General features: G+C 37.3%; 1 protein-coding gene across 3 annotated transcripts; it reads right to left on the bottom strand.

Annotated features, from left to right (window-relative positions):
* Positions 1 to 1,523: 1,523 nt before the first annotated feature.
* LOC125280647 (receptor-type guanylate cyclase Gyc76C) lies at positions 1,524 to 22,614 on the bottom strand. Of its 3 annotated transcripts, none has more exons than XM_048211350.1 (8): positions 22,484 to 22,614; positions 15,784 to 16,894; positions 14,955 to 15,089; positions 11,664 to 11,838; positions 9,775 to 9,873; positions 8,926 to 9,017; positions 8,626 to 8,766; positions 1,524 to 1,884 (listed from the first exon to the last, which is right to left on the bottom strand). In XM_048211350.1, the coding sequence occupies exons 2-8, from the start codon at positions 16,795 to 16,797 to the stop codon at positions 1,636 to 1,638; spliced, it is 1,905 nt and encodes a 634-aa protein (XP_048067307.1). In that variant the 5' UTR covers positions 16,798 to 16,894; positions 22,484 to 22,614; the 3' UTR covers positions 1,524 to 1,635. The 3 variants fall into 3 exon arrangements, with proteins under 3 accessions (XP_048067307.1, XP_048067305.1, XP_048067306.1); XM_048211348.1 differs by lacking the exon at positions 22,484 to 22,614 and adding an exon at positions 18,422 to 19,005; XM_048211349.1 differs by lacking the exon at positions 22,484 to 22,614 and adding an exon at positions 18,422 to 19,005 and having other exon boundaries at positions 1,524 to 1,776.
* Between the last annotated feature and the right edge of the window lie 450 nt (positions 22,615 to 23,064).

Genomic DNA, 23,064 nt, shown 5'->3' with positions numbered 1-23,064 from the left:
AATGACTTGGACAGCAAACTGACCTCATGCTAGTAGTGTAACTAAATACTATGACTATACTATACTTTATATACTTTGCTGTCTTAGCACTGCTTTTGCTTTCTATAGAATGGTTTGGCCTTTGTGTGTTTGTTTTTGTGTGTGTGTGTGTGTCTGTATGTGTCTGTATTATTGTACCCTGATTAGCTTGTGCCTCAGCCAAAGTAATTACCCCCAGCCTTCATTTAACTGGAACACAATGGCTCTGGGCGCAGGCCTTTGTCATTTTAAAGCCTCTAAATAAGAGCTTCTCCATCCCTAATCATTCATCATGTGAGCTGGATTTCTCTCTCATTATCTGCCACTTCTGCTAATTGAGATGATTTGCTCAGTGTTCTTTGAGGATCTAGCTAAGGACTTGCTGCCATGAGATACTGCAGGCTGAAATGAAGGGGAAATCACCCTCACAGATTTGGCTTATTGCATTTTACCTACAGTGATTTCCAGGTGCAGACCCTATAAATTGATTATAAACTATAGACTGAGGCACAGATTAGCAAATTTCTCTCTGTTGTGAAACACCACTGAATTGAGTCATAACTAGTGGTAGACCAATATTGGGTTTTTAATGCCCGATGTCTACTGTGATGATCTAATTAAAATGAAATGAACTTATTTCATGCAGTATTTACTCAAAATTCATAAATGAATATTTGTAAAATATCTAAATTTTTAGAAAACGTTTCTTATTAGAATATGTATGTCACATATACTCCAAATAAGACGATGATGATAGTAAAAATAAAACAAGGTTTATTAAATAACTCCAAATGGAAAGCCACATGTGTGTAAACACAAACGATACCAGACAACTAAAATGTGAAAACAGAACAACTAAAATACTAAGCAAATGAAAATAAAATGATGAACACCTGTGTAGATTAAATGAATTACCTTGACAACTAAAGAGTGGTGGGAAAACTGAACAAAGGAAGACAGGTAAACTAGTGAAAACAAACTAAAAGTGCATGATAATAAAACAATGAGTGTTATAACAACATAATTTTAACTGTATGGTCAGGCCCTTATTTCTCTATATCTCCCCAATCCACAAATAGTAGAATTTGGTCGAATCCACAAATGTTTATTTGGTCTATTTAACAGTTGAATACTATGCAACTCATTTTATATGTACTGTCATCAAAAAATACCTATAAAATGTGATAAAGAAAACCACATGGGGAGAACACTTTATGGAATAAAAACTAGGACTAGGATAACAATAAAAAAGTTTACAAATAAAGAAAGGAGACAGAAAAAAATCTAATACACTAGGCATATGAAAACATGAAAGTGGAAAAACATGACATATAACAGAAACATTGAGAGAAAAAACAGGTAGGCCTATAACTGTGAACATACTTGGTAACTATCCTCACTTCACAAATAAAGGGCTAAAGTATTTAAAAAAAAAACAGCTTGATCTTATCCTATATATATATATATATATATATATATATATATATATATATATATATATATATATATATATATATATATATATATATATATATATATATGTTTTAATACATCACTTTCATACAAGACACTAAAAACATCCTGGGTGCATTACTTTGTTAATCTGGACATTGTAGATCAGCTGTGAGACACTGCACCAGGAAGCAGAGAACTTTTATCGTTGTGTCGCTCGGGTGGATGATCCTCTGTCTCCTGTTCCCTCTCCAGTGCCCCCACCATCGAGCCTAATGTGCCAAAGCTGGTGGCGCAGTTCTCCACCTGTGCAGAAACGCACAGTGTGACCTCTGACCCCTCCAGTTTGGGCAGGACTTCAGGTTGAGAGACTGGTGTGATACTGTCACCTATACTCTGGACAGTGATGCTGGACTGCAAAAATGTGGTGCAGATGTTGTAGTAATGTATTCTCAGTCTAACAGAAATGTATTTTCTTGCACAGCTTCTCCAATAATGTACAGTGATATGTAAGTGCATGATGGAAGTTGAAGAGTTGCATTATGTCCTAACCAGGCATGACGTGACAGTATCTAGTGAAAAGCTATTTATCCCAACTGAATGTGAAGCTGCTATGGAACATTATCAGAACAAATATTATTGATGTTATGTGAAGGGCAATTTTGGATCAGTGAGTGCCTACACCAGAAATTAAAACCAAGTGATCAACAAAATATTCTATCAGTTTTTGCACAGTAGCGGTGGGTATGGACAAAAACCTACATTTACATCATGTCATGCCTAGTTAGGACAGAGTGTTCAGGAGGAATTTACTAAGAATTGCACAAGCTCATAGTGTTGTTTATTTCAGTCATCATCTATACGCTGTGTAAACACTTTTCAGTGTTTACACAGTAAACAAAATTTTCAGTAAACAAAATTTTCAGTACATAAATTAAAGGTGCCATAAGTGATTTTTAAAGGGGTGGTATAATGCCACTTTTACAAGATGTAAAATAAGTCTCTGGTGTCCCCAGAGTGTGTATGTGAAGTTTCAGCTCAAAATACTCACAGATAATTTTTTATAGCATGTTACATTTGTCACTTTTTGAGGGTGAGCAAAACGCTCTGTTTTTGTGTGTCCCTTTAAATGCAAATGAGCTGCTGCTCTCAAAAGGGGGCAGAGTTTCAGGAGCTTGTGTTAGCATTTAGCAGCTCCGATTAATGTTACCTCACTGAAAATGTCAGAAACTGTACAGCTCTTTATGTTCAAACCGGAGTTGGACAATGATGGAGAGACTCAAGAAGAAATGACAACATGTAGAATGCAACAGGACATTTCTGAACGGTTAGTTTATGAATTTATGTAGCTGATGTGAAGTTAACTATCTTAAAGTCATTGGTTAGCATATTCTGTCGTGATAATCTATAAATCGCTCATGTGGGAACTGTTGTAAGATCCTACAGAGCCAGAGAATATATGCTGCATGAAGATAGAACAGGTAAAGTTTAGTTTAATTATGGTTATAACTTATGTTGTAATCTTGCTTTTATGACATGCTTTTGCATTTGTGTTACTTACAGTAATGCAATAACATGACATCACCCCTTTGTTGCATGTTCTCGGGGGCAGGGTTTACGTAAATGTTAGGGTCAGTGATGTCACCAATCCGGGAAAAAGCTTGTTGTAGTCTCTACCAGCCGTTTGTTGTAGTCCTTAAACCGAGAATTCTTTAAAAGATAATATCTCTCTTTGCTTTGAACTTTGAGCGTCGTAACTTTGCAGATACTGATTATGCTCAAGCAGCAACAGTACACACTAACTAAAGTTAAAAAAGTGAAATCGCAATGAACCACCCCTTTAAGAAACGCTATTGAAAGTGGATCCCTCATGATGGGGGAGGAGAGAGAGTGAGCAAGACGGAGATTTGAAGAAAGACTGTAGAAAGAGAGATGGCTGAGAGACATTACAAAAGCAACCTGGTCTCATGGAAAGATGTACCTGTGGGAACGTTTTCATGAGTCGCAAAAATACGTACCAATACGTACATATCACTGCAGTTTCCAACAGAAATGAACACTAGAGGCAGTAAAACAGCAAGCACTTTTATGGTTTTCATACACAGTTATGATTACAGGGTCAGATTATGGATTAACAAAGATCGTGTCTCCTTGCACAATATTATGTTATGACTTCAAAACACATTTTACCAAAACGCATGATTTGTAAACAAATATATGTTGAACTTTGCATTAACCAGCTCCATATGTTTCGCTTTTCTGACATAACAAGCGTGCTCGGTAGCTTAGCTGGTACAGAGTTGTACTTAGGACGAGGAAAGCCTTGGGTAGAAATCTGGTGAAAAACGAGTCTCAGTAAAAGAGCTCAAAGAAAGAGATCAAAACAAGCTAAAACGGCATGATTATGGATGCTTTTTATGTCACATTTACTTTTGTTAACACTATCGGGTAGGTTTAGGTGTTAGTGTTGGTGGTACGTTAATTTAAAACTTAATGGAGCATTACACTTTTAGCGCCACTCACTGGACAAATTTCAAATCAGAACTGCGGTGATAGGTATAAAACCAATGTCATAAAAACAAACCATATTCATGTTTATCTGTTCTGGAGAAAAATGAACATGCTTTTAGCGCCACTCAGTGGGCATTTCACATTGAAACTGCAGTGATATGTACGTATTGGTACATATTTTGCGACTCCCACGTTCCCACAGGTAAGTTTTTCTAATGAGACCAGGCTCTACAAAAGAGAAAAGGTCAGAGGAATATCACTGGAAAAAGAAGGGCTATGATCAGGAAAGAAAAGTATTAGAATATAATAATAATATTAGAAAAGTCACTATTCAGCTTTTTGCTTCGGAGCCGAGCATTTGTGCTCTAAAGACTATCTTCCTGTAACTACGAGTGTGTGGAAGCTCTTCAGTGTTAGTGTGTTAGTGGTCGCTCCCTGCATTTCCTGCTTAACTACAACTTCACAAGAGAGCCTTTGAACATTGCAGATTACAGATACAGTCTGTCTGGCATGCTGCAACCTTCCCCTTTGCGCCTTAGCACTTGAAAAGAGCATTATTTCCCTAAAAGAGCAGCACAGGTGCATCTAAAGATGTCATTTCACCATATGCAGTTGTTTCCTATATTCATTGACAGCCACAATCACTGTCTCACATGCTGGGCATAAGCATGCTGAGACTGCGTTCGTGGGTAGCTCATGTTCTTGCATAAGAGCATGACCATGTTAGCACGCTGGTCGCATTTAGCTTTTCTCGTAAGTGCTCGTGCTTCTCAGCGTGTTGTTTGCCATCGAGCTATCGGCTGACATCGCAAGTTCTCATGGCAACCCTGCGTGTCATTTGGCGCTCTAGATGGGTGCTCAGTCGAGACATGAGTACCTCAAATGAGGTGGAGTCCCCTCACCTATACCCCGATCTAGTTGCTACTTCCGGGGGAGGGCTATTTTGGGGAATAGCCAAGGTGACGTGAGGATTACAGTGAGGGATTCCCCCACCGAGTACATCTCTGTGGGCCCCCCACTCCTCTAGCGCATTGCAAGCTGTGATGTTTCCGGATGTGATTACTGGTCCTTCTCATGGGGGACCTAGCATTTCATTTGGGGCTCCAGCAGAGGATCAGATGTCAATCGCTGCATTGGAGAGAGGGCTGTTATGCTCTAGAGATGACGAAGACGTTGAGTTTCCTGCTTCAGTGGTGTCTGCTCATACTGAATTGGATTCAGAGTTGCAGCCATGCTTGCCTGGGCTGCTGCATGCTGGGTTGCTGACCCGCTCTGAGTGATCATGGCTGGATGATTGGTTTCTGGGGGGTGCAGTGTGACATGTAAATTGCCTTGCCCTGCCCCTGTGCCTTTCTTCCCAGAGGCACACAAAGAACTAAGGCAGCAGGGAGGCAAATTTGTGTCAGTATGGAATGCCAAATATGCCAAAATTTGCTTTAAGTTTTTTCTCTCTCACTTTCCCCGCAAAGTACTGCCACCTAGTGGTGTCATCCGCAAAACCCGCCCAGCACCGGTAAGAAAACTGCATCTCCGGCTGCTAAGTCTTACAGTACTGCTGGGCAGGCGGCCTCTGCCCTGCATGCGATGGCCACCTGCAAGTGTATCGGGCAAAAGCACGAGTGTAATTCTAAACTGGGGATGATGCACAGTGACTGACTGTGATGAAAGTCACAGTGCAGGCCCTCGACCAGGCGATATCCACCTTGGTGGTCCAGAAGCACCCCCTGACTAAACCTTGCAGAGGTGCGGGATGTCGTCAAAGTCCACTTTCTCGATGTTCCCATCTCACAAGGTGGCCTTTTCAGTGTGTCCAGTGGTTCTCTGCAGTCCAAAAAGCAGGCTGAGGATGTAAAGAACGTGCCCCAACATGCTACCAAAGCGTTGTGGGCTGTTCCTTAGTCTGCTCGTCGCCAAGGGAATCCATCCCTTGCGGCAAAAAAAAGAATTCTTCGTGGCCAGCTCAACCTTATGGCATGTCCCCCGCAGGAGGACATCACCACCCATCTCAGTGGTCGGCAAAACACCACCCCTGAGACAGGCGACCCGGAGACGCTTCTCCGGAAGAGGGCTGGGTGGAGAAATCTTTGTTCTGCCACTGTCATTAAAAATCATGGAGGCCATACAAAGCACAAGATGTAGTAGTTTTTTGTTGTGGGGTGTGCTCATTTTTGCGTCACCCTAATTTAAGTAAAACTGAAAAATGTGTAATCTAAGTTATATTATTAACCTTACTTTCATGTTATAAGTTAAACAGATGTTATATTAAACTTAGGCCCTATCCCAATTCTACCCCTTACCCCTTCCCCTTTGTTTCGCGCGTTCACGTGAAGGGGTAGGGGTGTCCCAATTCTCATTTGGTTGGAGGGGAAGGGGTAGGGGGAAGGGCCAGGTAGCCCTTTAAACAAAGATTTTTCAGGACCACACTTCAGACGAAGGGGTATGATACATTTCCAACATGGCCGACTGAGCGAGCAGAGAGACCCATAAATGTAAGTATTTTTTTACGGTAAACAGTATTTTAGTAATAAATAATCACTTGTTTTATGTTGCCTTTAATCTTGTGTTCATGTATACGGTTATGTTCTCCGAAAAAAGATTTGTTAAAATCGCTATGAAAAAAGTTCGCTAATGTTTTTTACTTTATGATAGTTCCACAACATATTTTTTTATATTTTATTGAAACCGGCGTTGATTTGACAACATAAATTCAAATCCGGTGGCAGCTAACTTGTCTTTTTGACGCATGCCTGATTAATGTATTGTTTTGTTGTGGTTACGTCCATAAATACGTGTACGTTACATGATATAAACAAAAAGTGCATTCAGTTTGCGTGCTTATTCATCAGTATTGTATGTAGCTGTCGCCCAAGCAACAGAGATCACTACAGCTATCGATGGCATCTTAGAAGTGTGTGATAAACATCGGCGCATCTATGACGTAGGAGCTAGCGACGACTTATGATGACGTGTAACGGTCTAGTAGTGGTGTCCCATTTCTTAGGGGAATATTTACAGCCCTACCCCTTGACACTCTGTTTCAAGGGGCACGGGGAAGGGGTAGGGGTAGGGGTAGGGGAAAGGGGAAGGGGTATAAAATAGAATTGGGATTGGGCCTTAGTCTTGTTAACATTTTGGAAATTGTTTTTGTGTTCATTAAGATATTGTTTAAAATGTTACTTTTCAAAGGGAGTGTACTCATTTACACTGACCACTACAGGCTGGAGCCACCTCAGAGACATTCCATATGTTGCACTGCCCTAAATGCCCAGTTCATATGTGTAATCTCCACATGATACCTCCCTGAAGGCAGGATGTGGATTCAGTGGCATCCCTTTTTTACCTTGAAAGAGCACACTTTCCAGTGCTATCCAATAGTCTTACTGTATAGGTCAAGCGGAACAACAGGAACCGACTCTCTCCACGGTAGCACTGTCCTACCTTCCGCCCCAGTAGGTGTGGGGGAATCAGGTGGCTTACTAGGGGCGCTGGAAGGGGCAGCAATAGTGGCACTTTCATAGGGATCCCAATTCGTCAGTCACTGACGTGACGTCAAATGTGACTGACTGAAAGGGAACATCTCTGTTACGTATGTAGCCCTCATTCCTTGAAGGAGGGAATGGAGGTGTCACGTCCCGTTGCCACAATTGCTGGACCAACCGCTGAGTGGCCAGGTCACCGGCTCGGCTCCTCAGCGAAAACCTGAATATGCATTGTATCTACTTCCGCATTTATACCCGTGCTGCTGGGTGGAGCGCGAGATGCAAATCCCGCACGGCAATGTGCATTGGCTCATTCAGTTTACACTTGGAGGTGATTGGGCTATCAGGTGAGATCCCAATTTGTCAGTCACTGAAGTGACGTCTCTGTTCCCTCCTTCAGGGAATGAGGGTTACATACGTAACCGAGACGTTCTCCATTTTTTGATCATCCTTTGACAAAAATCTCTTTAAATCTGTATTTTGGCCAGCACTATATCAGTATCCGAATAAGATGGACTGCTGATGTTTTTTGCTTGTTTGTTTGTTTTTGTTTTTTTGGTGCTGAATCAGCAAATGGTAAAGTGGTGCAAATGATTAGTAAATTCACCCTTGACTGTTTTGTTAATCTTTGAAAGATTATCTCAAAAAATTGTGCATATGCTTTATACTGTCTATTAATATTTAAAAGTCCAGAGTTTGTAAGGTTTTGTTTGTTTGTTTGTTTTGTTAAAGAAGTCTCTTATGCTCACCAAGGCTTTATTTATTTGATGAAAATACAGTAAAAAGAGTAATATTATTCCATTTTAAAATAATGGTTTTCTATTTTATTTTATTTTAAAATGTAATTTATTCCTGCAATAGCAAAGCTGAATTTTCAGCATCATTACTTCAGTCTTCAGTGTCACACGATCTTTCAGAAATCATTCTAATATGCTGATTTAATGCTTATCATCACAATTGAATATTGTGATGCTGCTTTTGTGGAAACCAATGATATTTTTTAAAAAGGATACTATAGTTAGTCTTTACTGTCAGTTTTGATCAGTTTAATACATCCTTGCTGAATAAAAGTATTAATTTCTTTGAAAAAAGTCTCACTGACCCCAAACTTTTGAACGGTGGTGCATGTTCCATGAACAAGTAGTAGTACAAGTAGAACACTTACATTCTCTATGGACACGTTGCTCCCCACAGGGGCCTTTTTCTTTCTTGAGATATTGGGGTTCCAGTGACACACCAAACTGTCATTCTGAACACTGTAGTTTTTGTGACCAATCAGCCAATAGGTGTTCATTTTTCCTTTTCCCTGAAAACCACATCAAACACATTTATGTCATATTGTTAATGTTATTTTAACATCATTGCATTTTGATTAAATATTACGAAGAAAAACAGATAATTGTGGTTTCAACAGCTTAACCAAAACTGATTTTAAGCAAAGTACTTCTACAAAATGGATTCTCACCTTTACTTCAATCTCGCCCCGTAACTGCAGTTCATACGCATTGTCCTTCATGAGTGCCAGGTATGTAGCAGAGCTTGCATGAACTTTCTGCGCTGAAGACCAGATAAAAGAAACATTAAATGATTAGTTCACTTCAGAATTAAAATGTTCTGAAAATGTACTCACCCCCATTTCATCCATTTCATGTTTATGTCTTTCATAAGTCAAAAAGAAATTAAGGTAAAAAATTAGTGCAAGACGAGCATCTGTGGTTAAAAAGTATATAATTTTAATTTTTTATTTTAGAAAATGGCCTATTGTTTAACTAGATAAGACCTTTATTCCCCGTCTGTGATTGTGTAGAGCCCTTTGAAGCTGCATTGAAACTGCAATTTGGACCTTTAACCCTTTGAACCCTAATGAAGTACACTATATGGAAAAAAATCCTGGAATGTTTTCCTCAAAAACCTTAGTTTCTTTTTGACTGAAAAAAAAGAAAGACATAAACATCTTGGATGACATGGGGTTGAGTAAATTATCAGGAAATTTTCATTCTGAAGTGAACTAATCCTTTAATGATCCCGTCATGCAAAACGACCAAAGAACCAAAGCTATATTGGTGCTGAGGTGAAACTCAGAGACACTATGTTGTTAGCTAAGCCACATGCTAATGTCATGGTTGAAATGGAGGCTGTTATGAGCTCAATGGAGGAATATTATGAGGTCTCTATGGTGATGTAGATGTGATGTATGGTGAAAATATTCATGAATCCTCTGAATACAGAAGAACCAGTGGTGCTAAAATAAAAAAAAAAAAAGGTCAGCAAAAGATAAAAAGGCTGCACATGTTAACTACATAGATGAACATACGTAGACTTGTAGATTCCATTCGAGAGGCCGTGTTGACTGTGTCTCCAAATAAGCAGTACCGGGGCATCTTGTAACCAACAATGCCAGCTACACAAGGGCCTTAAGAGGTATGAGAGACATGAAAGACAACACTGTGAATTACTATAACATAAAATCTATTGTTATGCTATTACTGTCATAATCTTTATTACATTAATGCTAACCGGCATTGATCAAATATTGATTTTAGAAAGAGTTTAGGAAGGCTGCACTGAAACTGTAGCTGATGAATCATTGACAAAAAAGATCAGGAATGTTTATTACAATAGTAAAAATGGTCGATTTGTTGACAGGCCTAACAGTAACAATACTTCCGCTCTTGAGTCTATGGCAGTCCATGGAACCTTTTGCAGAAAATAATGAAATTTGGCAAACAGATTGTCTGAACATACAACAATTTTTGTCTGAACACCACAACAATTTTGGAGTCTGTAACTCAATCCCTCTAGTGCTACCAACTGTCCAAAATTGCACTCATGTTTATGCTAATAACTTTTGAATCATAAGGGCTAGAAACAAAATGCCTTGGTTCAAAATGATTCGATTCAATTTGATTCAATTCAATTCATCATTTTCCATAATAAGAACATTTCCACCATTTTGAATTTTCGAAAAACATACTTTTTTTTTCAAACTCATCCTAGATGGTTCGTCCGATTTTCACCAAAACTGGCTCACATCATCTTCAGACCGTGCTGGCAAAAATATTTCAGAGCTTTTTAATAAACCACACTGTTCTTGAATAACGAGTGTACGAATTAGACGGAGAGCATGTAAAAATGAATGCGAGGCTATATCTCCGCAATGCTTTAGCATATTGAGATGACTCTTGGTACGTATCATCAAAAGCATGATTTGAGGCTATGTGCAGCATTTTGGCACAGCACCACCTACTGGTCAGGAGATATGAAATATGGCTTTTATGCCTATAACCTTTGAACGGTTTACCCAAAAATCATAAAACTGGTCTCTTTTGATTCAGTGCAGCATACCGAGTCAAATGATACCTAATGTGTAGGTGTAGGCATTTTGAATTTTGTCATAAAGTGTTGTATTTGACAAACATCACGAAACTCAGTATGTGTTAAGGCCGGAACACACCAAGCCAACGCCGATGAACTAGTGGCGACGAAAGCAGACTGTGGGGTTGGCTCACGTCAGCAGCATCTGTCCAAAGTTGGCCTGACACACCAAACCAACGCTAGACAGCCGACGGCCAAGTAGCATATCCGTTCTGCGCCTGCGTTGAGATGAAATGCCTTTCCGAACCAGAAGGTGGCAGTAGCTGAACAGCCAATCAGAATGATCAGATGGCCCGACGGACCGACGAGCTCCGACAAGCTCCGACGCCAATTCAAAATGTCGAATCGGCCAAAAAAAGCAGACAAGGACCAACTTCAGCCGACGGTGCGGAACACACTGAGAAAACTTAGTCGGCCGACGAAGAAAAACTGCCCAACTGCCGACCGTCGGCTTGGTGTGTTCCGGCCTTTATCTGTTACCATGTGCTGATGGGACTCAAAAAGTTAAGACAGCACCAAAATAGAATTTGCAAAAAATAATGAAATGTCCAAAAATGCTAATAGATTTTGATTCATTTTCTCAATGTTGATAAAACTAGTGTTGACAGATTCCTTGAGTCATACTGCAAACAATTATGCCATAGTTGGTCAAAATGTCTGTCCACCATATTGAATTTCTTTTTAATCTAAAAATGTCTTTAATTACTCATTGTTGAAGGCTGATAGCTCCTCATTACTCAGCTCTTGACCCCTTAATTGCTGCTTGCAGCTATATTTATTAATAAATCTGTAATCACCAGTTTTTGTGCAAATAGAGGATACACACACCTGTGTGTATGCCGGCTCGGAGTTGAAGGCGTTTGTTTGGCATGTGGGGTATTGTCACCTGTCTGACCGCAGCCACCAGATCCAGAGACATTTTAGCGATCTCATCTGCATGTTTGTCTCCGTTTCTCTCCGGCAGTCCACTGACCACCATGTATGCATCTCCTATAGTCTCCACCTATTTCATTCAAACACAGAAGCTTGTTAACTAATGATTGTGATGGACATTAGATATATTTGATTAAATCAAGGAGCATTAAGAATACCTCTTTATAATTACATATATGTTTTGCATATCTTTTGACTGATATATATATATATATATATATATATCAGTCAAAAGTTTGGAATTTGTAAGACTTTGAATGTTTTTAAAAGAAGTTTTGTCTGCTCACCAAGGCTGCATTTATTTAATTAAAAATACAGTAAAACAGTAATATTGTGAAATATTATTACAATTTAAAATAACTGTTTTCTGTTTGAATATATTTTATAAAGTAATTTATTCCTGTGATCAAAGCTGAATTTTCAGCATCATTACTCCAGTCTTCAGTGTCACATGATCCTTTGGAAATCATTCTAATATGCCGATCTGCTGCTCAAGAAACATTTATGATTATTATCAATGTTGAAAACAGTTCCTTTAAAGGTGCCATCGAATGAAAAATTGAATTTACCTATGAATAACAAGTGTTCAGTACATGGAAATGACATACAGTGAGTCTCAATCACCATTGTTTCCTCCTTCTTATGTAAATCTCATTTGTTTAAAAGACCTCCGAAGAACAGGTGAATCTCAACATAACACCGACTGTTACGTAACAGTCGGGATCATTAATATGTATGGCCCCAATATTTGCATATGCCAGCTCATGTTCAAGGCATTAGACAAGGGCAGCCAGTATTAACGTCTGGATCTGTGCACAGCTGAATCATCAGACTAGGTAAGCAAGCAAGGACAATAGCGAAAAATGGCAGATGGAGCAATAATAACTGACATGATCCATGATATCATGATATTTTTAGTGATACTTGTAAATTGTCTTTCTAAATGTTTCGTTAGCATGTTGCTAACGTACTGTTAAATGTGGTTAAAATTATCATCATTTCTAATTGTATTCAAAATTTCTAATTAGTATTAGACAAGAGCCGTCGCTATTTTCATTATTAAACACTTGCAGTCTGTATAATGGACAAACACAACTTCATTCTTTATAAATCTCTCCAACAGTGTGTAATGTTAGCTTTAGCCCGTTAGCCACGGAGCATAGCCTCAAACTCATTCAGAATCAAATGTACACATCCAAATAAATACTATACTCACAGGAATCGATGCATGCATGCAGCATGAATGACGAACACTTTGTAAAGATCCATTTTGAGGGTTATATTAGCTGTGTGAACTTTGTTTATGCTGGTTAAGGCAGTCGAGAGCTCGGGGGCGGGGAGCGCGAGATTTAAAGGGGGCGCACACTGAATCGGTGCATATATAATTATGGCTCAAGATAGGCAGTTAAAAAAATGAATAAAAAAAAATCTATGGGGTATTTTGAGCTGAAACTTCACACACACGTTAAGGGGGACACCTTAGACTTATATTACATCTTGTTAAAACTGGTTCTAGGGCACCTTTAATAAAAAGTTCAAAAGATCAGCATTTATCTGAAATACAAAGCTTTTGTAACATTATACACTACCGTTCAAAAGTTTGGGGTCAGTAAGAATTTTTATTATTTTTATTTTTTTTAAAGAAATTAAAGAAATTAATACTTTTATTCAGCAAGGATGCATTAAATCACAGTAAAGTGACAGTAAAGACATTTATAATGTTACAAAAGATTATATTTCAAATAAATCCTGTTCTTTTGAACTTTCTATTCATCAAAGAATCCTGAAAAAAAAAATTACACAAATATTTTGTACAATTGTACACAATAAATGTTTCTTGAGCAGCAGATCAGCATATTAGAATGATTTCTGAAGGATCATGTGACACTGAAGACTGGAGTAATGATGCTGAAAATTCAGCTTTGATCACCGGAATAAATTACTTTATAAAATATATTCAAACAGAAAACAGTTATTTTAAATTGTAATAATAATATAATAATTGTAATAATAATATACATAATACGCTTTATGTCACGTCAAAATCAGACTTGAAATGGACTGAAAACATGATGACTGCAGGGTTTTTAGTGCAATCAGCTTGGTGAAATCTAAAATACATCTTCGTGTCTGTGACAGACGGTGTTTACGGAGCATAACTGATTATCCAAAATAACCTAAGTTGACTATTAAAAAGAAAAACATCAATACACAAATAAAATATATTGTTTAAATGGTTACAGCCTTTAGTTATTATTTTGGAATTAATGTAGAAATGCTTAAAACACTAACTTGATGAGATTGACTTGGTTTTGATAAATGGGAACATTAAATTGTTAATGTAAAATTACAAAATAGAATTGTATTTGGTTTCTTTTTTCTTTTTTGATGTAACGTAAAGTAATGTTCATTACTCAAGGAAGATGTATCAACGTTAAGAGTAATGCACATGAATTTAGAATTTACATTTGATTCATAAAAAAAAAAAAAAATGTGCCTCCTCATTTCAGAACACCACTGCACGCCACTGATATATATATATATATGATTTATATGTGTGTGTATATATATATATATATATATATATATATATATATACATACATCATACATACATACAGTATACTACATACTATACCACCATTCAAACGTTTGGGTCAGTACAATTTTGTAATCTTTCTGAGTCTCTTATGTTTACCAAGGCTGCATTTATTTGATCAAAAATACAGTAATATGGCGAGATATTTTTACAATTTAAAGTAACTTTTTTCTATTTTAATATGTTTTAAAATGTAATTTATTCCTGTGATGGCAAAGCTGAATTTTCAGCAGTCATTACTCCTGTCTTCAGTGTCACATTAGCCTTCAGAAACATTTCTTTTTATTATAAATGTTGAAAACATGCTTAATATTTTTGTGTTCTTTACAAATTCAGCAATATATCATTTCCCCAATTTATTTATTTAGCATTATGGTAATGAAAATTTAGAGTCACAATGCAAACAAAAAAGTTCCTAAAAATAGTAATATTTCATTTTTTAAATATAATTCTTTTGATTTTGGGGGGTAAAAATGGACTCAGACATGTTCCTATAACCACTGTAAGAATAACCTTAGCATAAGCCAGACATGCTATGAATATTTTCTGTATGGTAATTTATATACATTATATATGATTATGAATTACCTTGTAGACATCATAGGAGTCAATGCGTGTGTCGAAGCACATGTAGAGGTTATTTAGCATCTCAACAACTTGTAGTGGAGTGCAGGAGGCTGATATAGCAGTAAAACCCACAATGTCAGAGAAGAAAATAGTCACCTGCAAGACAATAAATATATCAGTTGCATCCTAGTAAAAAAAAAAAAAAAATCAACCAAGTATATGAATGTCTACATGTCATAGCTAATCGAGAAAAGCATGATTAACTAGATTACATTTTCTGAAAAAGTGGTGCTTGGCCATTATTGGTTTGTTCAGATCACTAACCTTAATTATGAGGAATAATAATAGTAGCAATTACAGTATTAAATGTAATAAGCCACTAATAAATGTAACATGCTCATATGAGTAATGTTTATTTACCTTACACATACTTGACACATACTGTGTTCCTATTTTGAAATTTATACTTATCCTGCTACATGTGACTATAAGTCCAGTTCTTCGAAAAATCTATTTGCTTTAAGTGCTCTAAATCTAAGGGGACACGCTTCTGGTGCACAAATTTGCCCATACAGACGTGTGTCATTTACCCCACTCCCTCATGAGCTGTTTTATCTCCTGATGAATATGGAATACCATAATTACAGGCAATTACTACAACAAAAAGAACAAACAAAATGGGACCATGTGCGCTTTCCTGACACTGCCATCTTGCCAACATCCCTAATGAATATGCTTGTCTTTTTTAGACATGAGTTTGATTTGTTAAAGGGAATGTTGGACGAAGGGAGGATTTCTTCCGTTTTAGCAGATCATATGGGGATATACAGTATATGTTATAACGATTTACCTTCTCATAACTCTCAGCCTCTACGTGTTTGTTTTGGCGTAGCTGTTTGGCCACGGTTTTGGGCAACATCTGATGAAGGAGATCTTCTGCGAGACGCCTTTCTCTCTTCAGGTCTTCTGTCTTCTCCCTAAGGCTCTGAGCATAGTCTTGGATCCATTCTGTCATTTGCTTAAAGGAGAGCAGCACTATGGGGTAAATGAGACAGGCGATGGCAAGCAGGCAGATCTTCAGACTGATGTTGGACGAGATGTCTCTGGATTTCAGTTTCAGAGCCCACCCAGCTCTAGAATGAAAACATCTCAGAGTGTTCTCCAAGGCTAATGTCAACTCTGTGGATCCTTCGAAAGTTGTGGCAGTAGAGTAGATGAAATATCTTATATTAGTCAGGTTTAGCTCAATATCAGGGTTTTCCATCCAGCAGTGATGGAGGTTTTCAGACATGTCTTTTATGACTGACATAAGTGTTGTAGCATGCCATATTTCATCCTGAATATCTTCCTTCTTTTCACCTGCTATCAAGCGATAGTTCAACTCATGGACTGTTAAGAGCAGTTTCAGAGCAAGGACATCTGTCCAGTCTGGGTTGTGCTTGAGGAGACCAATGTCAACATCTTTGATGCCCCATGTGTTTAATATATTCTCAATTGCAAGAGTAAAAACTGTTGTACCGTTAGAATCCATTAACTCACCTCTCCCTGTAGCATTGAGAAACTCTGAGAGGTTGGATTGAAGATGCTCACAAAACGCAGGTAACTCAACACCACATGGCTGACCCAAACTGTCCGTATCAGTACTAGTACAACAACGGTTAACTGTGAGCATTATCAAAGACCAAGAGCTCAGGAACTTTTCATTCTTGACATTTTGAACTGTTTTCTCTCTGGATGAACTGAGGTTTCTTAATGTTTGGAGCTCAATAATGAGTCTGAGTGTGACGTTTGTCCTACAGGACGTTAGCTTTTTAAGTGAAGCTTCAGTGGCTTGCCATTGAGCCAAAGATGAGTTGAAGTCCATGGTCACAGCAGAAAGCAGAGCCAGGAAAGATATTACACAAGCAATCAGTATTCTGCGAACAGTACGGCTGCGACTGCCACAACTGAGTAAAGACAACCTGTGAAAAGAGCATAAAATAGAGTCATATATGGTGAGTATTTAAAGGGTTAGTTCACCCAAAAATGAAAATAATGTAATTTATTAATCCCCCTCATGCCGTTCCACACCTGTAAGACCACAAATTAAGAACACAAATTAAGATATTTTTGTTGAAATCCGAAAATCCTGCATAGCCAGCAATGACATTTCCTCTCTCAAGATCCATAAAGGTACTAAAAACATATTTAAATCAGTTCATGTGAGTACAGTGGTTCAATATTAATATTATAAAGCAACGACTTATTTAGTGATGGTCGATTTCAAAACACTGCTTCAGGAAGCTTCGGAGCATTATGATTCTTCTGTGTCGAATCATGATTTGGATCGCGTGTCAACCGGCTGAAATCATGTGACTTTGGCGCTCCGAACCGCTGATTCGACACACTGATTCGACACACTGATTCATTATGCTCCAAAGCTTCCTGAAGCAGTGTTTTGTAATCGGCAATCACTATATAAGTCGTTATTTTGTTTTTTTGGCGCACCAAAAATATTCTCTGCGCTTTATAATATTAATATTGAACCACTGTACTCACATGAACTGATTTAAATATGTTTTAGTACATTAATGGATCTTGAGAGAGGAAATGTCATTGCTCCCTATGCAGGCCTCAAGGAGCCATCGGATTTCAACAAAAATATCTTAATTTGTGTTCCGAAGATTAACGAAGGTCTTACAGGTGTTGAACGGCATGAAGGTGAGTAATAAATGACAGAATTTTCATTTTTGGGTGAACTAACCCATAAAGACTTTGTGGTTGTGAAACCTTAGTGCAACATGTCAAGTCAAGTCACCTTTATTTATACTGCACTTTATACAATACATATTGTTTCAAAGTAGCTTCAAAGTAATAAATAAGAAAAAAAAAAAAAATCAATAATGCAAACTTAAAATATGAAACAAATTCAAATTCTGCTGTAAAGCAGCTCTAAAAAGACAATAGTGTCATTATTCAGCTCAAATCAGTTCAGTGTTGGTTCCTCAATTGTTAAACTATTTAATTCCAATTCTGTCTCCATTGTTATATGGACTAGGCTTATACCTCTGCCATGACACCTCTGTGAACTTGAAGAGAACTGACTTCAGACATCCACTTAACATCATCAAAACATCAACTGATTAAACATATATCACAAATAAAGGCTCAGAAAGTAATGTTAGCTCTGAGAAAAGCTCTAGCAGCATTTATTTAATCATTTCTGATTTTTTTAAATGTAACTTAAGTGTCCACAACTTGAAATACATATATTCTGCATCCTATTTGTTAATGTGTCATAATGTCATTCGATAAATCATTTATTTGGTTGCTTTGGTGTTCGTTTTACAACATACCAAACCATATTAATAGATATTAACTATCGTAGTTAAGTTGACGACATATATTAACATTAAATAGGCGACATATGCTATTAATTGTTTAGCTAAATTACTAGTTAAAACAAATGGTGTATATCTTTGTAAATAAAAACTGAAATTGCGTGTTACCTGCATAAGTCACATTCTGCTTCTGGCTCCTGTTTTTTTTGGGGTGAGATCTTCTTTCGAGCTTTATGTCTCCGGCTGTTGATTTTAGTTAAAGTGCCTTTCAGAGAGGCCGATGACAGAGTCCCAGACGCAAAACAATCCTTTTTCATGTACTCCAGAGATGACATGAGATTATACTTGTATTTTAAACCACTTGAACTTAAGTTTCTGGCGTGAAAATCCAAATCAAACGCTATAATATCATATTTGACTGTCTTCTTTTCCTGAGAATACTCTCATGGTGTCCGTGTCTCTGCTCTTCTTTGATATGCAATATGTGACGTAGTTTTAATGACAGGGTTGAAGAGAAATGGTGAAGGTACAGACGGAGACAGAACATTCGAGTAATATTTTCTGTATCGTGTGATTTTTATTCTTTTTTCGAACGCACTTTTGTTTTTCGTGAGCACTTCATCAAAAATAAAGATTTTATTCATCACTATTCGTTTAAACAACTACAACACATAAGCATTATTCCGAGGAAAAAAAGAAGGGAAGAAAAATTACTTTAGGCCTAAGCATGTTTTGCAGCGGAAATGTTACCGATTACTACGTGTCGTGCTCTTTTCTGAACTAAAAAAAAAGAGAGAGAGAGACAAATATATGAAATATATAAAATATATTCACCAAAGTTTAATAGCCATTTGTAATTTTAACAACATAAAGATCTGTTACGCATTGTTTATTAATGTTATTAAAGCGATTATAAAGAGTTACCAAATTATAATTTGGTTTATGTAAAATAAAATAGGCCTATTTTCTTAAAAAATATATTTTATAAAACAGAACGCAATAAAGCATCGAGATAAGTTCACTCTTCAGGTTTTCAGGTTACACGTGCAATATATTATACATCAACAATTTGTTACTATATAGGTAAATGCACGACAGAGAAAAATGTAAAAAAAAAAAAAAAAAAAAAAAAATGAAAACAACTTTATAAAACCTAGACATTATTCGAAATAACAAAGAGAAAATCCTTTAAGACTCCATATGCACAATTGAAGTGCACTGAAAATAAGAAAATAAATAAATGGCTTAAAATAACATTTTATGTTTAATGTAGGCGCAACCACTACTCTTCTTCACACGCTGCCTATCAGTAAATCACATTAAGAGTAAACCTCTTGTTATGGTTTACAAATATAAATGGCTCCTTTTTTGTATTAGTAATAGTAATTGTAATAGTATCAGCAATAAACATCATATTATAAATAAATGCACATGCTTTCAAATGGAAATGTTTTCTTTTCTCCGCCAGACTGACATACAGTTAATGTGGCATTTCTCGCGCAATACGTTTTTTTTTGTTGTTGTTGTTTTGTTTTTTTGCACACAAAGGTTTGTATTGGGAAAAAAAAAAAAAAAAAAAAAAAAAACTGATTGCACTTGCAGAATTAGATAAGTTCTCAAAAGTTCTCAGAGATGAGTGTGCAAATGAAAACCGAACAAACCAAACGAGAAAGTGTAAGTAAAGCGCCATCTAGTGGTTGACAATTGTAAACTTTTTGTGTTGCTTATGACACTGACGCCATAATACAGTACCCCCTGGTTTCACAGACAAGGCTTATGCTAGTCCTAGACTAAAATGCATGTTTGAGCTGTTTGAACTGAAAGCAACTTGTACTGACAAAAATATGTCAGTTACATTGTTTTGACTCAAGATGCACACCAGTAATGTTTTTCTCTAGTGTACGTTTAAAAGCTATTTAAATATCCTAATTGAACTGAGATCTAATACTGGCTTAGGCTAACCCCGTCTGTGAAACTGGGCCTACGTGTGTTTTTTTTTTTATTTTATCATGATGTGAATGGATTGTATACATATACATTTGAAGCAGAGGGAAAGGTAATGTCAAAATTTTCTTCTGCTTTTCCTCTATTTTTGTTATAAGCCTTTCAGTCCCCCTGACCAAGGTTCAGCTTTTTGAAAGTAATTCAAAATGTTCCCAGTTGTTTTACTATTGCCTGCTATGATTAACAAGACCCCTGTTCGGCATGTAGTTCAGTTCCTCAAAAACTACAGTTCCCACCATCTCCTAATTATCCTTTAATTATGTCACTGGGGCTGTACCCTAAGGTACAAAAGTGAAAAGGTACACCTAACTTACCCCTAAATGGTACATATTAGTACTTTAAAGGTACATATTAGTACTTTAAACACACACACACAGTATTTGTAACTTTTCACTTTTGTAGAGTACTGCCCCAGTGACACAGCTGTACTTTTTTTTTCTTCTAAAAAATACTGTATTTACAATTAAATTAAAATTTATTTATGAATTATTAGAGTGCTTTTTGACCCACTTAAGTGCCACTTTAATGTCGAATGCACTTCATGATAAAGTAAAATAATGTAATTTATATGGAAATTACACATTTGTAATGATGTTGCAGTTTAGTAGGCCTACATTTAAAATATATTAACTTTAAAGGCAACATGGAATAAAACACTGCAGTTAAAGTTAAAATCAAATATACTTACATATCTTAGTCAACAAATCAAAATAAGTGTTTGCAGGGACGTGCACAGGAATTTTGAGGGGCAGTTGCTCTGACCTAAAAAAAGGGCACTCCCTGCAGGCAGGGGCCAGCAACCAGTCTGGGGTGGCACAGAAATCTTCATTATAACATAAAAACAAGTCTGACTATAAAGTACTGAACTATGCCTACACAACACAACTGAATACAGTTCATTTGTACTTAATTAATTAAGATGAGTGAATGTGACCTTTTTTTTTCTTTTCTTTATTTGCGTTCCTCACTTGCAGGCATATTAATAAAGTGGCTCACACTATAGCTAAATTTCAACTTGTTCAGTCAGCTTGTTCTGGTTCACAAAACCCCCAATAACTTGTTCTCCGTTGTTGCATATCCATGGATGAGACATCCAGATAACTACATACTGTACTTCAAAGATTATTCTGTTTCAAAAATTATCCAAAAAAGTAAACACTAAATTTTAAACTTTCTATATTGTCAAAATAAATAATTGCAACAGTTCTATCATACCTAAATTAAACTCATACAAAGAAAAAAAAAAGTGTTCTCTTTTGAATTCCCATTTGCTGATGCGGAAGTCAACAGCACCTAAATGCCAGAATGTAAAATTAATTATTTTATGCATTTAAATGTGATAACTTTTGTTTGTACTTTATAAATTATTGCTTCTAATACAAATGCACAGTTCTCACATTTATTTATGCATTAAAAAATTACATATCAGTTTGTGCCTAACTGTGATCTGACATAGCAGAATATTTTAGTCCAGAGACATGTGACGCATAAATCTCAAATAGGCCTACATACATGCATGCACCGTTTTAATGCAACTTTAATCGCCTTTTTGGATATTTCATGACTTAACAGACGACAGAACTACGACGTTGCATGCTCGTAGTTTCTTTTGCACTTTATTTATAGTGAGTAGCCTAAAATATAGCGCGCCGTATTTGCGCGTGATTGAAAAGCGCGCGTCTTGCAACCCACCAGTTGAGAAACATTTATGTGAGCTATATATAATGTTCGCCGTTCACTGCTGTTCTGCTGAAGCTCATTCGGCACCTGTATCATTTCCGCGCGCGTTTGATTTGCGCCTGGCGCTGAGGTGAAGATGGAGTGCGCGTCTGAATAGTCTCCCGTTTTTTTGTGGTCTTAAAGAGACGGTTCTGCGTTTAAATAAACGCAATTCTTGTCAACAAAAAAGGATTCAGAAACAGCGGTTGTGAGCGGGGTGGCCAAGCTTAGGCCAAGTGTGGCCACGGCCACCCCTGGCCACCCCCTGGCTGAATGTTTGCTCTATGAAAGACATTGACAAAGACGAAAACTGAGGACATTTAATCTATAATTTTATTTTATTTTAGTTAGTTTTGCCAAACACAGATTACGGTTTTGGTTAGTTATCGTTTTTTTTTTTGTTGTAATGCCTCGTTTTTATTTTTATTTCAGTTAACGACGATGTTTTTTCCCCACCTAGTTTTCGTTTTTTCGTTCGTTTTCGTTAACGATTATAACCTTACTCACCTTTCCGACAACGTTAAGTCGTCTCACCCGACAACTGCGACAATCTCCGTCTAGTGCAGCTCATGCAGGCTCAGCTCAGGTGCCGGTCGCGTGCAGCGCTGCAGCCACGTAAACAGAGTTTGCCCTTCCCCTACTGACTTTCACTTTCGGACGGGTGCCCGAATATGGAAGTGAATGAGGCTTTGCGATTTTTTTTTTATCTAGGCCTACGTGAAATTCTGCATCCATTGTACGATTTTTTTATTTATTTTTTTCCACCTCGGAAGGGCAACGTGAGTCGAGAAGGGCATATGGGCAGTTGCCCAGGCAACCTGAGCAACCCCCCTGTGCACGACCCTGAGTGTTTGCCTCTCCGATGTTGGAGGCATAGCGGAGAGATTATAAAGATCTCCTCTGATCCTGAAACCAAACAACATACAACATTAAATGGGTAAGACAAAACAATAAACAAACAATCCATCTGAATGTATGCGTGTAGGTGCAACGTGTGTGTTATACTGTAGCAGAGGGGAATATGTGCAGTGGTTTGAATAACCAGGAGGATAGGTCCCTTGATCTTTCATTGTATTGATGCAGCACAG

This window comes from Megalobrama amblycephala, linkage group LG12, assembly GCF_018812025.1.
Source record: "Megalobrama amblycephala isolate DHTTF-2021 linkage group LG12, ASM1881202v1, whole genome shotgun sequence".
Taxonomy (NCBI): domain Eukaryota; kingdom Metazoa; phylum Chordata; class Actinopteri; order Cypriniformes; family Xenocyprididae; genus Megalobrama; species Megalobrama amblycephala.
This window is presented reverse-complemented; position numbering and strand designations above follow the sequence as displayed.

Excerpts from the sequence above, each read along its gene's own strand:
- LOC125280647 (XM_048211348.1), bottom strand. The coding sequence starts at position 18,588 with ATGTCATCTCTGGAGTACATGAAAAAGGATTGTTTTGCGTCTGGGACT. Across the intron at positions 9,874-11,663 it reads CCGAGCCGGCATACACACAG|GCCCTTGTGTAGCTGGCATT; the intron begins GTGTGTGTATCC and ends ATACCTCTTAAG. Across the intron at positions 9,018-9,774 it reads AATGGAATCTACAAGTCTAC|CGCAGAAAGTTCATGCAAGC; the intron begins GTATGTTCATCT and ends TCTGGTCTTCAG.